This window comes from Hakea prostrata, chromosome 1 (genome assembly GCF_041222555.1).
Source record: "Hakea prostrata isolate BN-2017 chromosome 1, UWA_Hpros_2, whole genome shotgun sequence".
NCBI classification, from domain to species: Eukaryota; Viridiplantae; Streptophyta; class Magnoliopsida; order Proteales; family Proteaceae; genus Hakea; species Hakea prostrata.
In genome coordinates, this window is record NC_142600.1 from 79,976,714 (window position 1) to 79,990,945 (window position 14,232).

The 14,232-nt window shown below is 36.5% G+C and overlaps 1 protein-coding gene across 1 annotated transcript; it reads left to right on the top strand.

Annotated features, from left to right (window-relative positions):
- The first annotated feature begins 406 nt into the window (after positions 1 to 406).
- Positions 407 to 8,530, top strand: TAP46 (2A phosphatase associated protein of 46 kD). Its single transcript, XM_089142688.1, has 10 exons — positions 407 to 511; positions 689 to 833; positions 932 to 1,054; positions 1,641 to 1,727; positions 1,914 to 2,018; positions 3,802 to 3,963; positions 6,664 to 6,699; positions 6,807 to 6,878; positions 7,442 to 7,722; positions 8,039 to 8,530. The coding sequence occupies exons 2-10, from the start codon at positions 738 to 740 to the stop codon at positions 8,286 to 8,288; spliced, it is 1,212 nt and encodes a 403-aa protein (XP_088998814.1). The 5' UTR covers positions 407 to 511; positions 689 to 737; the 3' UTR covers positions 8,289 to 8,530.
- Positions 8,531 to 14,232: the final 5,702 nt, after the last annotated feature.

Here is a 14,232-nt window from a genome sequence, read left to right on the forward strand (position 1 = left end):
CTTTGCCCTTGATCTTGTTTCCTATGAGTTATCTTTTCAGTAAATCAAAAAGTTTTAAGGGTATCTTGGTTATAATAATGGTAATATATTCTTGGTTTTTTTTTTTCTTTTCCAAAATAAAAATCAAGTTATAAAAATGGTATATATATATCCTTGGTTTTTTTTTCTTTTTCCCAAAATAGAAATCTGAATCTAATATGTAATTTTAAAATAAAAACCAAACCGGATCTCGAAATCTAAAAACCAACCCAACCCAACCCAACCTTGCGGTTCTTGCTTTCCACGGGTCCTCTTTACTTGGCCGATCCACTGCCCACAAGCGCCGTTACATGTCACGACTAATCTCGTGACGTGTAGTCAGTCACGCACTCAGCCTTCTTATGAAAACGACATCGATTCGATCTTCAACTTCGACGGGCAGAGCGTAACGCTTCCAGACCAGACTAGCGTTCACGAACGTTATAAGTTGATCTGGCGCCGCTGCTATCATACGCCTATTTGCGTAGGAACCGTAAGTTTCCGATTTCGCCAAGTTTAGTAAATTTGCAAGTCAGCTACGAGCGTAAAGAGAATATCTAGTTTAGTTTTCTTCTAGGGTTTCTGTTGTCATTGAAGAAGATCAGTATGATTTATTCTTGGAGTTGTTAGTCGAATTAAGGAGATAAAAGCTTTTCGTTTATCATTTTAGGGTTTATTCTCTCATTGCGCGTTCTGTTTTTTCCTCAATTACCTTGTCGATGGGGGAGTTGACAATGGAAGAATTGCCTCTGCCCGCTCTCTTCGAGCAAGGGCGTAAGGTACATAATATGGCATCCGAGTCCAGCGTTGATCAGGTAATTTCGATCGCCAAAGACATTTTTTCAATGAACTTTTCTCCAGTGTTCTCTTCTTAATGTCCATATTTTTCTCTTGCTCATTTGACGATTTGCAGGATACCCTAAAAAAGGGGTGCGAAGCTTTGCAACAGTGCGAGGAGATGATAAGCAAGCTCGGTCTCTTCTCCTCCAACGAGACTAAAGAAGATATCAGCACGACTAATCTGAAATATTTGCTGGTAATGGTTTTAATGCATTTCATTTATTAGAAGTTGAGATTTTTGGTAGCCTTAGTTGTGATTGTGATTGTGATTGTGATTGTGATTGTGATTGTGATTGTGATTGTGATTGCGATTGCAATTGCAAGTGCTACGGACGATATTTCCCGGTTCACGTAAGGTGGCAACCTTAAATCTCAAAATCCAATACCCTGGCTGACGAACTTGGGTTTTTGGTCACTTGCTCCATCCCCCTTGCTTTCGAAACATATACTTAATTCCAGACCACATTTGGATCCCCTTTTGAAGTGATCTGACGGGTTTAAGGATAAGCTTGGCCCCCTGTTTTGAAATGATCGGATGGGTTTAAGGATAAGCTAGACATTTATCTTGTAAGTTGAGACTGCATAAGCTTACGTTGTTCTCCCCTCAGTGTGTATTGTGAGATATAGGTCATACGATGAAACTTGATTGCAGATTTTTCATTTCTGGAATGATTTTGAGGTCTGATGATCTTTATAGAGTCAGATCAGGATAAGCTGAGCTGAAGACTATATGTCATAATGTATGTTTAATATTTCACCTAATACTCTTTACTCTATTGCAGGTACCATTCTATCTAGGGGAGTTGTCTGAAAAAGTTGTACACAAGGACAGGATTCAGTTGCTTAAAATTTCCCAGGCAAAGTTGAAGGTAAATGTTGAGCCATCATATGATAATATCAACTCTGCATTTTATTTCTCTGGGCTGGTAGTTCCTGATATTGGTTCTTCAGTGTTTTAAACCATGTGTTTTTTTTTTCTTCTTCTTTTTCTTCATTGTTTATGGTGACTTGTGTTTTAAGGTACTTAGGTTGACTCAATTGACTACATTTTCTAGGAATTCATTTCATTTTGTGAATCAATGGAGCTCATACCTGAAGAGGAGTTGCAAGCTTCTGCTCAAGAGGGTTCAGCTTCTCTAGCAGATCGTAGGGCTTTGAAGGTGAGTCCCATTTCTGGTCTTCCCAAGCGGTACAAGGTCTCACCTTTCCATCTTCCACTTTCCAGAAAGATTCCTTTGGCATTGTAATTTGTAAACAAACCCCCTTGCCAAATAAAAAAATAATAACAATAAATAATTGTGAGAATGTACAGTAGGATTGTAGGAAGAAGGAATGGGGTTTTAACCGGATCCTGATTGCTGTTTTGCGTTCTCAATAGTGTGTTGAAAACCCTAAAGGAAGAAGTGTGATAATGCAAAAGTCATATTCGAAACAGGGAAACCAGTGAGAGATAAATGCAGCAGGATCAATACAATAGAAGAACATAACTAATAATTGAAAATCTCTTTTCTATTGCTATTTTCTGTTTTCATATGAAAGATGGACATCGAAAGATAGGAAAAGAAGTAGAAAGGGATATTGAAAGGGGGACACGGTCAGCTTTCTCAGCCCCCTTATCTTCTGAACTACATATCTTAACAGATTTATCAATGTTTCTTTTTTCTTCCATCTCTGACGTTTCTCTGTTTCAGCCTCGTACTTGTATTTATAAGAAAACAATCCTATCCTAATCTAAGTAAGAAATAAATTAATCATACTACTATTATAAAAGTACGAACTCATGGAAAGATGGCTACATTTTTTTCCCTAAAATACCCCTAAACTTTTACTAAAATGATACAATTAATTATGTCTAAGATGATAATTTAACACTCATAGATATAATTTATATAATATTTATTATTAATTGAATCTTCAAAGGTTTTTCTTGAGAATCCCAAACGTTTGAAATCTCTTAGTTGGCCCATTTCATTTCATATCATATCATACTACTATTATAAAAGTACGAACTCATGAGAAGATGTCTACATTTTTTTCCCCCTAAAATACCTTTAAACTTTTACTAAAATGATATAAAATACCCCTAATCTTCAAAGGTTTTTCTTGAGAATCCCAAATGTTTGAAATCTCTTAGTTGGCCCATTAAAAGAAAATCCATCAAAACCAACGATATTCATTTAATTAAAATCATTATCTATAGAAAATATAATAATTTTTATTAATTGATATTTACTAATGGATCTTCAAAGGTTTTGCTTGAGAATCCCAAAGGTTTGAAGCCTCTTAGGTCACCCATTAAAAAAAAAAAAAAAAAACCAAACAGTAACTAGACAGTGGCTAATTATAAAAATAACTCCTCTAAGCTAGAAGTCCATACCAGCCCTCAAATAAATGTTCATGTGAACAGTGTCATGTGGTATACTTTTCATGTGAACAGTAACTTTTTTTGTCCCTTTTAACTTCAGTCTTCTTCGTGCTTCAATCTATATCAGGACATGAGGACATAAGAGATAACTGTTCCTTTTTCCAGTTGTCACTGCCTGGGAACTTCCTTATTCATTTATCTATGCCTCAGAAATTTTATACTTATTTATGGACTTTTTTATACTTTGAGTCGTGAACTTATATATAATTAAAATTGGGTTTTTGTTTATTGCCAATTTGTCAGTTATTTTTTAATGATGTAGATATATAACTCTATCCATTCATAGAATGGATTTACGAATTTACTTTTTCTGTCAAATATTCAATATGGTGAAGTATTTGAATAAACATATCCAGATTTGACTTGCATTTGCATATTCTTTTACAATCCATTGGTATTCTTTCATGAAGGTCCATTGTGATGCTGTACACTGTATGAGGGATGAATGGGGTTACCATTATGTAAATACCTTAATTGAAGTAGCATCAGATGCTTAGTTCTGATTTTGTCAATTTTAGATTGCTAGGTTCAAGCGCCAGAAAGCTGCAGAATTAAAGCTGCAAGAAATTAAGGAACGGAGAGAGCGGAGGGGGCGTTCTTCCAGAGCTGCTGCTTTGTCTACTCCTGTTGAGGCTGGGGAGGAAGATGTTTTGGACGATGATGGAGAGGAGGAACGAGAGGTGATATGAGTAGTATCATTTGTTCATTGTTGTTTTTCTCTAATCAGCATACTTTTAATGCTGTTGTCCTGAGCCTGTCACTTTGCAATCCAACTTGGTGAACATATAAGGAATCAGGATACAGACCAGAATCACATTAATTTATTTTTAATAACTTACACTTACAACCGATTATTTTCTGGAATCTCACATTTTTATAGAGTCTTACGTTTCATAGATGGACAAGTAACTAGAGGAGACAATGGTGTACACGAACCTAAAATGGGGACATGTATTCAGGAGTTACCACCTGAAACCTTGGAATTGCCACCAGGCGATTCCTGAAACATTGTTAAGGACATGCTGAATCACCACAAGTGGGAAGTCTGAATTACCATAGAACTAAAGAAAAGGCTTTTTATTACTTAAAACTCTATGGTACTGTAGAGCCTGAGCATTTACATTCTTTATAACTGAACAGCTTAGAGAAGGAAATAGTGAACCAAGATAAAAGGGCATTAGTGCAAAAGCCGACCTCAAACCTAGGAAACAAGAGGGTGATCAATTGTAGCTAGAATCAACACCATAATAATGATTAACAAATTGGAAAACTCAACTTTTATTTCCTCTTCCCTTCCCTCTGTCTCTTGTTTATATATGAAATGAATATAGAAAAAGATGAGGAGGGGGTGATGAGGATGGCAAGCATTTCATCCTTGGGCCTCCCACTGACAACTATCTTGCTGTTCAAGTAAATCTTTCACAGACCATACATTTCCATTAACTAAGTGCAACTGATAGGACCTACTTGTAACTTAAGCTTCACAAAATAGTCTCAGGTATAGAAACTTCAGAAAATGGAGATATTTAAATAAAAGCTAAACAACTGAAGTAGAAAGTTCAAATAACTCTAGCTGCCATTTGTCAAAACAGGAATACTGGTAAAACAAAGGTAGCAACAAAACTGAAATTAGAAAAACTACTTAGCTGAATTGAAAATATACTTTCTAAAACTGAAAATAGAAGCTAAACTAACAATAGCTTCTAATAGAATATTCGACCAACATCCAGCAGCTAATCTCACACCAGCCCCAAATCATTAGTCATGTGAACAATATCCTCCTTTTTATTCACTGTTTTGATCCGTTATTTCTTTATGCTGGGGCTGACTTATGAGATGCTGCTTTAAACCAACTAGAACTCGCCACATCATCAGACAAGGCTCTCACAGGAGTCTGGATCACCTCCCCGTCAGGGGAGAACAATGTGTTCCCCTGACGGTTTTGAATCCCACAGTAGGGGGTGGACCCCACTTGTAAATATTAAAAAAAATCAGAGATAAAAATCTCAGTGGACCCTGTGGGCCCCACCCCCTGCTTTGTGGTTCAATAACGTCAGAGAAGCACATTGTTCTCTCCTGACGGGGAGCTGATCCGGATTCCTCTCATCGCAGTCGCATCCCACACCCTGCCAGGCAGACTTTGGGGCTTGTTTTTGTGGGTGCATACTGACTTGTGATCTACACAAGAATACTCACCATCCAAGGCTTCCGCCATTGCAAGGTCTAAGGATACCGTCAGCTTTGCAGAGAGATTGTTTCCCAACTTGAACCTATGACAACTAGGTTGTGTGGAGCAATTCTACAGTCAGCCAGTGTCCACCCTATAAAACGGTAAAACCAACTTAACCTAGGAAAACCACTTGGATGAGCTAAGGTGGAGAGGAAACTGAAATAAGATAAAGGCATTATCAGTCTGCAAAATAACTACTGAAATCTCATCCTGACTGTAAGACTAAATGATTAATTAAATAAGAAAATAAACCAGTTAAGCTTAGAGATTCTGGCTGAACGAACCATTGAATCAATATTGGGTTTGAAACTTGAACCCTAGGCGAGAAATAAAGTCAGGTTTCTCACGCTGTTGCAACTATTTCTTTTCTTCTATTTTCGGATGAAAATCTGTCACAGTAGGTTCAAAGATTTCAAAGATTTGATAACTTCATTTGTCTATTTGTTTGTTTCTTAATTCCCTGTTTCCAACAACAACAATAAGCCTTGTCCCAACTAAATGGATTGGCTACATGGATTCTTGCCCTCCAATTAGTTCTGTTTGAGGCCATACTAGATACAGGGCTTAAGTTATGCATATCCTTTCTCACCACTTTTCTTAAGGTTATCTTAGATCTGGCCCTAGTTCTTCTAGTTCCTTCAATTTGGATTATATCATTTCTCTGTACATGGGCATTTATATGCCTCCGTTGAACGTGGTCGTGCCACCTCAAACAACTTCTTGTAGCTTATCACTTATGGGAGCAAGTCCTATACCAACTCTAATATGATCATTCCTGCTATACTGAGTTTATTTTATCACTTATGACACTCATGCATCTTAGCATCGTCATTTTTGCTAAACTGAGTTTATCTATATGATTTTTTTAACAGCCCAACACCCTGTACATGATAAATGGTCGAACGATGGTCCTGTAGAGTTTTTCCTTTAAGCTTTAATGGAACGATGGTCCTTTAGAATTTTTTTCCAAAATTCTAACTTTAGACTTTCATCCAAACCTACTTGAGGTGTATAGGCACAAATTATATTTACAATCTCTTTCTCCATTAAATCCCTATTTCCAAAAGAGGAAAAAAGTGTTTTCCCCCTGTTATTTTGGTTTGCTCAATTCTTTAATATTTCTCTTACTTGCAATGGTCCTCTTGTACAGGCATGGCTTACTACCATCTCTTTGGCTCTCTGTAAGGTAACCACTTGTCAAGCAGTTATATATATATATATATATTACCTGTATTTTTCCTTTTTATGTGGAAAGTCTAATCCTACTTCCATGCTCTGGAACAATTGTCACAGGCCTTTGATTTGCTGGAAATGCTAAAGAAAGAGGAAGAAATGCTTTCTGCTATCAAGGAAAAGCAATTACAGGTATCTACAATGCTCTGATTGGTGGCAATATTTTATATATGACATGTGACAGAAAGACAAGCTATGTGATTTTCTCATCAAATTTATCTTTTCTTATATATGTAATATCTTAAAGAAAGACTCCTTGGGTGTGCAACTTCCCCTCCTCTTACTGGCTCTTCACCATTAGGAGTTGTGTGTGTGATGAGGAACCATTGATATATAGCCGGTTCCTATAGACTTGTTGAGCGTACACATTAGTGTGTATCCAACAGTACTTGAACCCACAAATTTACCAATTATGAGTTGGGCACTTTAGCCATTATGTATTTCACTTGCCTGTGATGGTTCTTCAATTTTGTAGTTTGGAATTCTATTAAAGTTGGCATTTCCTTGTTCTTAGACACCCTCCAATGCATCGCATTGTGTCAATCTAGATGCTTATGAGTTCTATATGTCTGAGAAATTGCATTACTTTGTTTGCTGTTTCATTGAAAACATCGTCATCTGCAGCTCGTCACCTCCCCCCCCCCCACCCCCCCACCAAAAAAAATGCTCATGAAATACTGATATCTGAGGTACAGGAGGGTGACAAAGAATTTGATAGTGATGTCCTTGATGAGCGGACTAAGAGAGCAGAAGCTTGGCATCGTGATGCAGCAGTCCGAGCACAATTCACACAACCAGCACAGCCAATCACATGTGCCACTTTTGCTCAAGATGTCATTGAAGGGAGAGCAACAGTTTCACAAGCACACGACCACAAACACCAGCCTCTTTTATTTGGACCAGCTAGTCTAGTGGGTGGAAGATTAACAAGTGAAAGGGAAAGAATGGCAGCACAAGTATTCCAGCCTGGTCATAGGTAATCATGTCTCTACCATCTGATGTGTTTAATAACATGATCAAGTGAAGATAGGAGGTTGTATTTTATTTTATTTTTTTATTTTAAATACCAAACTTCTTGCCTTGGAAGCCTTTATCTACATTTATATTGTTCTCTAGGGTTTGCAATTATGCAATCTTTTATCCTTCATTTGAAGCATGGATTTATTTTACAGATGGCAAAACGATAGATGAAAATTAAGATTCACATGTCAATCTTTGGAATTTTCTGAATGAAACTACCTTGAGAATAGGATCATAGGTCCTTATCTTTGTTCTTTTTCTGTTACCCACAGACTACCAACAATGAGCATAGAGGAGGCTGGGCTGCGTGAAATGGAAATGATGAATAAATGGCAAGAAATGAATGCTAGGCTCTTGGAAGAAGCCAATTCCTCATGGCACCAGGAAGGTCGAATGCCTGGACCTGGAAATGAGGAGGATGAAGATGATGATGCTGCAGTAGAAAAGGCAAGGGCCTGGGATGACTGGAAAGATGACCATCCTCGTGGTGCAGGAAACAAGAAGCTTACTCCCTGTGGCTGAGAGTTTAAAATGACTGTTCATCATATTCTTGCATCACCTTGCTACCCAGTGATTTCTTGTCTCACATGAAAATGAACTAGGATTCTCTGCCATGTATTAAGAAGTAGCACTTATTTTATATTTCATGTATAATAGTACTGTTCTCTTGTTTGTAGACAGGCAAAACTTTGTATATGCAAATTTTTGATTGAGTTGTGAGTTTGACAGCATCCATCTTCTTATCTTTACATTCTGGCTTTCTCTCTCTCTTTCTCTCTCTTTTCCTTCTTTATTCAAGTGGTTATAGTTATTGCCAAATGGGGCTTTTTGGCTCATGACTCATAGCATGCATGGTTTGTTAGACTATTAATATGAGAATGTGGGTTTCACCTAATTCATCAAAGGCCATTTATGAAGAAAGTCACCAAATATAACTTTCCATGCATGTGTTCCTAAGTGGGAAATGTAGAGACATTAGAAGTGACTTATCATATATGTATCTACATTGACAGATGGTATGGAGACATCTATCTCTTATGAACAAGCCAAGTTATGTAAATTTCTTTCTTATGTGGGTGTTTGTTGAGTTATTTTCTGCCCTACCCTGATGTTTTTCTCTAGCTTTACATTTCTCTATCATGTTTTACAATAATAGTTATTGTGATGATTCACTTGCTTTGCATTAGACTTTCAATGTGTCAAAGTGAGACACCTTATCTATGAGGAATCTTATTTACTTTGGGATTCTCATGTCTCTCTTTTTGGGTTTCTGTTTTTCCCACTTCTTCTTTGAAGCCCAATTATGAGGGAGAGAGAGAGAGAGAGATTTTTTGGGTTTCTGTTTTTCCCACTTCTTCTCTGAAGCCCAATTATGAGAGAGAGGAAATGAACCACTTAGCATTTTAGAAAAACAAGACAAAAGGGTGTTTGGTTGTTAGGGGCCAGCTGCATGTAATTAATGTTTAATTTTAATTTTTTTATGTCTTTGATTTGATGAATGCCAATTCATAACTTCCACACAGGAGTGGTGTCCTTTTCTTCCTTTGGCATGGAAAGTGCCATATTACAAAAAAAAAAAGGAAGGAGAGAAGGGATCCAATGGATCTTAGATTCTTAGACAAAAAATAATTATATCTCAGAGAAATAGAAATGAGTCCAAATTATTATTTAAAACAAATCAAAATCCTGATCATAAAATCCAACGGCTGTGAATGCCTTGAACAAGGTCAAATAAAGTCACCCATCGCATGACATGGGTAGGGAACCAAACCCATTTAATCTATTAGACAAGTAACTATAATAAATATAATATTAGTAATGATAATTAATTATTATTAGTGTTAATTATTATTTCACCAAAAGGATATTATGTTAAGTAGTTTTCGTACATGGAAACAATAGATGGAAAGGCAAAACTCCACCCAAGGCTTAAAAATTCTATTTGCCCATGATTGTCTCACATGTTTTAACGTGATTTTCAATTCTAATCGATTGTTTTGATTTAATATTTTTGTAATATTAACACATGAAAAACTATACCTATAACCTAACTAACTTATTATAATTATTCATAATTATTATATATAATATTTTTTTAACTTTTTAACAAAAAATTATACATCAAAAGATTAATATTAAATCAAATTCTTAATTAACATGGTTAGGAAAGTTTGGATGGACCAAAATGATAGAGGGAAATCCACTAGAAGATAATGCCTTACTTTTGAAATTTTTTTTTTCCTCTTATGTTTTTCTATTTTTTTCCGTTGTTTACAGACAAAATTATATGTTTTATGCTTCTCATTAGCTTGTATATACTTGTTCTTGCTTTGAAAAGATGACGTTTCTCAACTCAAACTACGACAAGAAAAGAAAAGAGACTTAGTAAACTATTTTTCTTCATTATTCCTAGGGAAACTAGCACGGTAGTCAATTTTCTAACTAGAAAAACTTCTATGCGAGTGAGAGTAAATACGACTTTCTTTATTTTTTCATTTCAAGACATCTATAATCTAAAAATCTAGAACATTCATGATATGATTATTGAAAAGAATGAAGTTCTTTATATTAGTATGAATGTGGAAAATCTCTCATATCGCACCAATGATTTTTTATCGGTCAATATAATATGGTTAAATAAAATATTAAGTAAAACCCATTTGAGATTAAGACTATGTACAATGTATTGTCTACATGAGAAAAAATTTCAAAACTGTTTACTTTTAATATAAAAGAAGAAAAATAATTTAGTAGTAATTTGATTTCACTTTACTTTCCCTATATTTTCCTTGGAACAAGTGAGATACATGGGCACCTAACTATGGGGAGATGGAACTTTAACCCTTTGAAAGCCAATAAGAGAGGCAAAATAATTAAGTTATAAAACCAACAAATCCATGAACATGATTCACACATTTGGTTTCTTCATTTCATATCAAGGTGAATGAGGCCAAAGGATTAGGTTTTTAGACTTAATAATTGTGCATGATCTAGGGAGAAACACTCACATACCTCATTCTTTATTTGTCACCTTAAATCTCAAATCCTCTTCATTGTAATCTATCAAGAACACTCTCAAAAAGCTCCTTCCTTAAACATAGGATTCTAATCTATAACCACTAACATAATTTAATTGCAATTAGTGTTGTTGATGTGGACTAGACAAGAAATGTTGCACCCTCATTACAGCATCAGAACAGATGTGTTAAATGGACCATCCATCTCTCTGATCAGTGCTCTAATGGATTGATTCATCATCATACATCATGTGAGGTGAGAACCCACCAACAAAAAGAAATTCTAAGTACAATTTCTCTCATGCATGAGTTTAATCGTATTAAAATCAGCTCAGAAACCCTAGAATCAGTCATCAAATTCAAATTTCGAGATCATTTGAATCGATCGATCGATCCACTCAATAAAGATTTCTTTCCTAGACAGTGTGTTATGGAGAACCTGTTTCATAAATTAATTGAGATATCTTTATAAGCATTTCACAAACAAACAAGTTTCATTAGATATTTTGCATAAATCACCAATCAAAGATGAAGAGACATGAACTCATAATGAAGACCACTCTAAACCAGTTAAGTGTTGGGTTGAAGGAATCTTTTGAAAATTCTAAGTCCATGAAGGGGGTGGAGGATGAGTTGATTATAATAAAAAGGAACTGTTAAGAGGGAATCCAAACCCTCCATGAACAATATCAAAGCTTTTGTGCTACTGCAAGGATTATTCCTAGCTTTAGGGATTAAACAAAATCTTTTCTTTCAATTCCTTTATTAACTTTTTCCCCCTTTTTTTTCCTTCTTAATTGTTCTCTTGTTGGTGGGGAAAATTAGGTTAAATATATTAAAAGATATACATCTGCATGATTCCACTAATTTGCTTCCCAAATCTTAATCCTTCATCACCCAGGCACTAATTTTTGGCATGGATATGGAGAACACCTTTATGATATTATTAATACTATTAAGGAATCAATGGTGGCTTCTATTGTTCATTTGTTCAATTACAAAGGTGTGTTTGGCCAAAAAAAATTAGAAAAATGTGCAAGGGTGGAGTTTTCCAGGGATTAGGTGATCGTGGTCTATTCGATTTTTTTAAATTGCCCTAGAAAAAGGTCTTTGGTCTTCTTTCTATGTGAGAAATGTCTAGTCTTTCGATTAGAGAAAAGTTTTAACAATAATGACAATTGGTAGAAAAATTAGTGTAAATAATTAACTTTTAAGGTATTCGACAAGTTCATAAAAACTAAGGTTCACAAGTCATCACTAGTCAACCTCTCTAGTATTGAATCTTGACTCTACCCTTGAAAAATTTATGAAATAAACATTTTGTAGTGGAGTTTGATTACTATGAATAAGGCCAGTGGTTAGTCATGATAACTTGTTCTTTCTTCCACTGAAGTGAACGAAGCCACCTTGACCGTCGTTTGAGGCGGAGAGATTTGCGTCTGCAGTCTCTCCGCCTCCCTTGCTCCTTCTCCGCCTCCTCTTTCTGCTCCCACCTCCCGCCTTCTTTCCTTGCTTCCGCCTTCTCTGCCTGCTCCCACCTCCCGCCTCCTCGGCTTCTCGGATCTTCTCTCTCTTCTCCTCTGATCCTCTTTTCTGTCTTCTCCCTCTTTCCCGTCTCTGTTTCTCTCTCTCCCGTCTCCACTTGATCTAGGGTTTCCCCTTAGATCTGCTTGTTCTTATTGTAGATCTGGTTGCAGTATTTTTTTTTTCCTTTTTTTTTTCTTTATTTTTTCGTTATCAAATAACAAATCAATTCTCTGGTTGCAGCATTCTTTGGTGCACACCGTAAAACAACTCCAGCTCTGAGTATAAGTTCTTCTGCGGCGAGCTTGACAGGTACGCCTCTAAGGCGGAGCCGGATGGCAGGTCCGAACCTTCTCCGCACTTTTGATGCTACCATCGCAACAACTGTACGAGTTTTGTGTGCCCTTAAAGCATGTTGTATGTCCCCCTATGAGTGTGTTGTATGTCTGCCCTACGTGGCGTGTATTCTGTCCCCCTATGCAGGTGTTGGTATTTTTTTTAGTATTTTTGTTATAAGGGTTATTTGGGCCCAACCCTTACCCTAGATGACCCTGTCTATTGCATGTACGACAGTTTGGTCACTTTCCGCTCTTTGGTTCGGTTCGAACCTTGTGTACACATGCAGTTTTTGTGTCTGTATTTTCTTTAGTTCTCTGAATGAAGTCTGTTTACCAAAAGAAATAATAAATAAGGCCAGTGGTTAGTTTTTAGATAAAAACTGGTGATGTATAATTTGGTAATTTCATTAATTTTGAATGGTCTTGTGGTTTCAATCTTCTTATGTTGGCTATTTTCTATTTCAAAGTTATTCATTTGTACTCCCCAGTCATGATTACTAAAAAGAGTCAAAGACACTGTAAGTCTTCATGGTTTTCAGAAGTCAAAAAGTCAAAACTACACTGAGCCTTCCGGTCCAAAGACTCCAAACAAAGTGCATGGCTGCCACGTTAGCCACTACTTTACAACACATGTCAAAATTCTTTCCAAAAGCATGTCTTACGTGTATTCTTCATGGACGTGTCATACGAGTTTGGATTCTCTATTCGTCGTGGTTCTATCCACTATGATAAAGGTTTGTGGTTCCTTCGTACCTCAACATCACATGTTTGGAGGCGGACCCATCAAAATAATTTAAAAGTGGGACCCACATTAGGTCTCACCCTTAGTATGTAGTGAAATAATGTAAGAAGTGCACAAGCTTTACCTTAGTAGAAGTGGTGCATGTGATGCCCAACATTAGATCGATGCGAAAAAATTCTTTTTTTTTTTTTTGGTAAAAAGTTTCATTAAGTAGGAGTAGAGGCCAAGGCTGAGGGAAATAGCCAAGGAGTGGATAGAGGCCAAACTGTCGAGCCCTGAATCGACAGTGCCTTCCCAGCTAGGACATGAGCAATTAATTGCAAGACCTAGGAATAAAAGTAAAACTACATTCTAGAAAATAAGATTTCAACCTTCTTATATCCACAATGATAGGGTCAAGATTGAGTGGGCCAATAGCCATTGGGTTAAGGAGCAGCCGAATTAACTCTTTACAATCCGATTGGAAAACTGCTCGTTCCGCTAACCTCAATTGCACAAAAAAGATTGTGCAAATTATATCAATTTAAGTAAAATAAAGCAAGTTTTTTTTTAATACGAATTGAACAATTCTTTTATATGATTAAGATCATCCATCCATAATTGAGCTTCGAGCACCACCATGTCAGAAGCACCGGCGCAGCAATAATCCAGACTTTTGGAAATTCCCACGAGTAGGGACAGTTTGTGGGGTCTTGTGGGGGCCTCAATTCTCCATAGGGATGGAAATTGCGAGTCTTGCTTGGGTCTTGTGCATCAAATGAGCAGGACCATTAAGCCACACATTTCGAGCAGTCGGGTCAAAATTTCGATCTTGACCGTCAAAATTCAAAGGTTAAGATCGAAAT

Excerpts from the sequence above, each read along its gene's own strand:
- TAP46 (XM_089142688.1), top strand. The coding sequence starts at position 738 with ATGGGGGAGTTGACAATGGAAGAATTGCCTCTGCCCGCTCTCTTCGAG. Across the intron at positions 1,055-1,640 it reads CTAATCTGAAATATTTGCTG|GTACCATTCTATCTAGGGGA; the intron begins GTAATGGTTTTA and ends ACTCTATTGCAG. Across the intron at positions 7,723-8,038 it reads GTATTCCAGCCTGGTCATAG|ACTACCAACAATGAGCATAG; the intron begins GTAATCATGTCT and ends TGTTACCCACAG.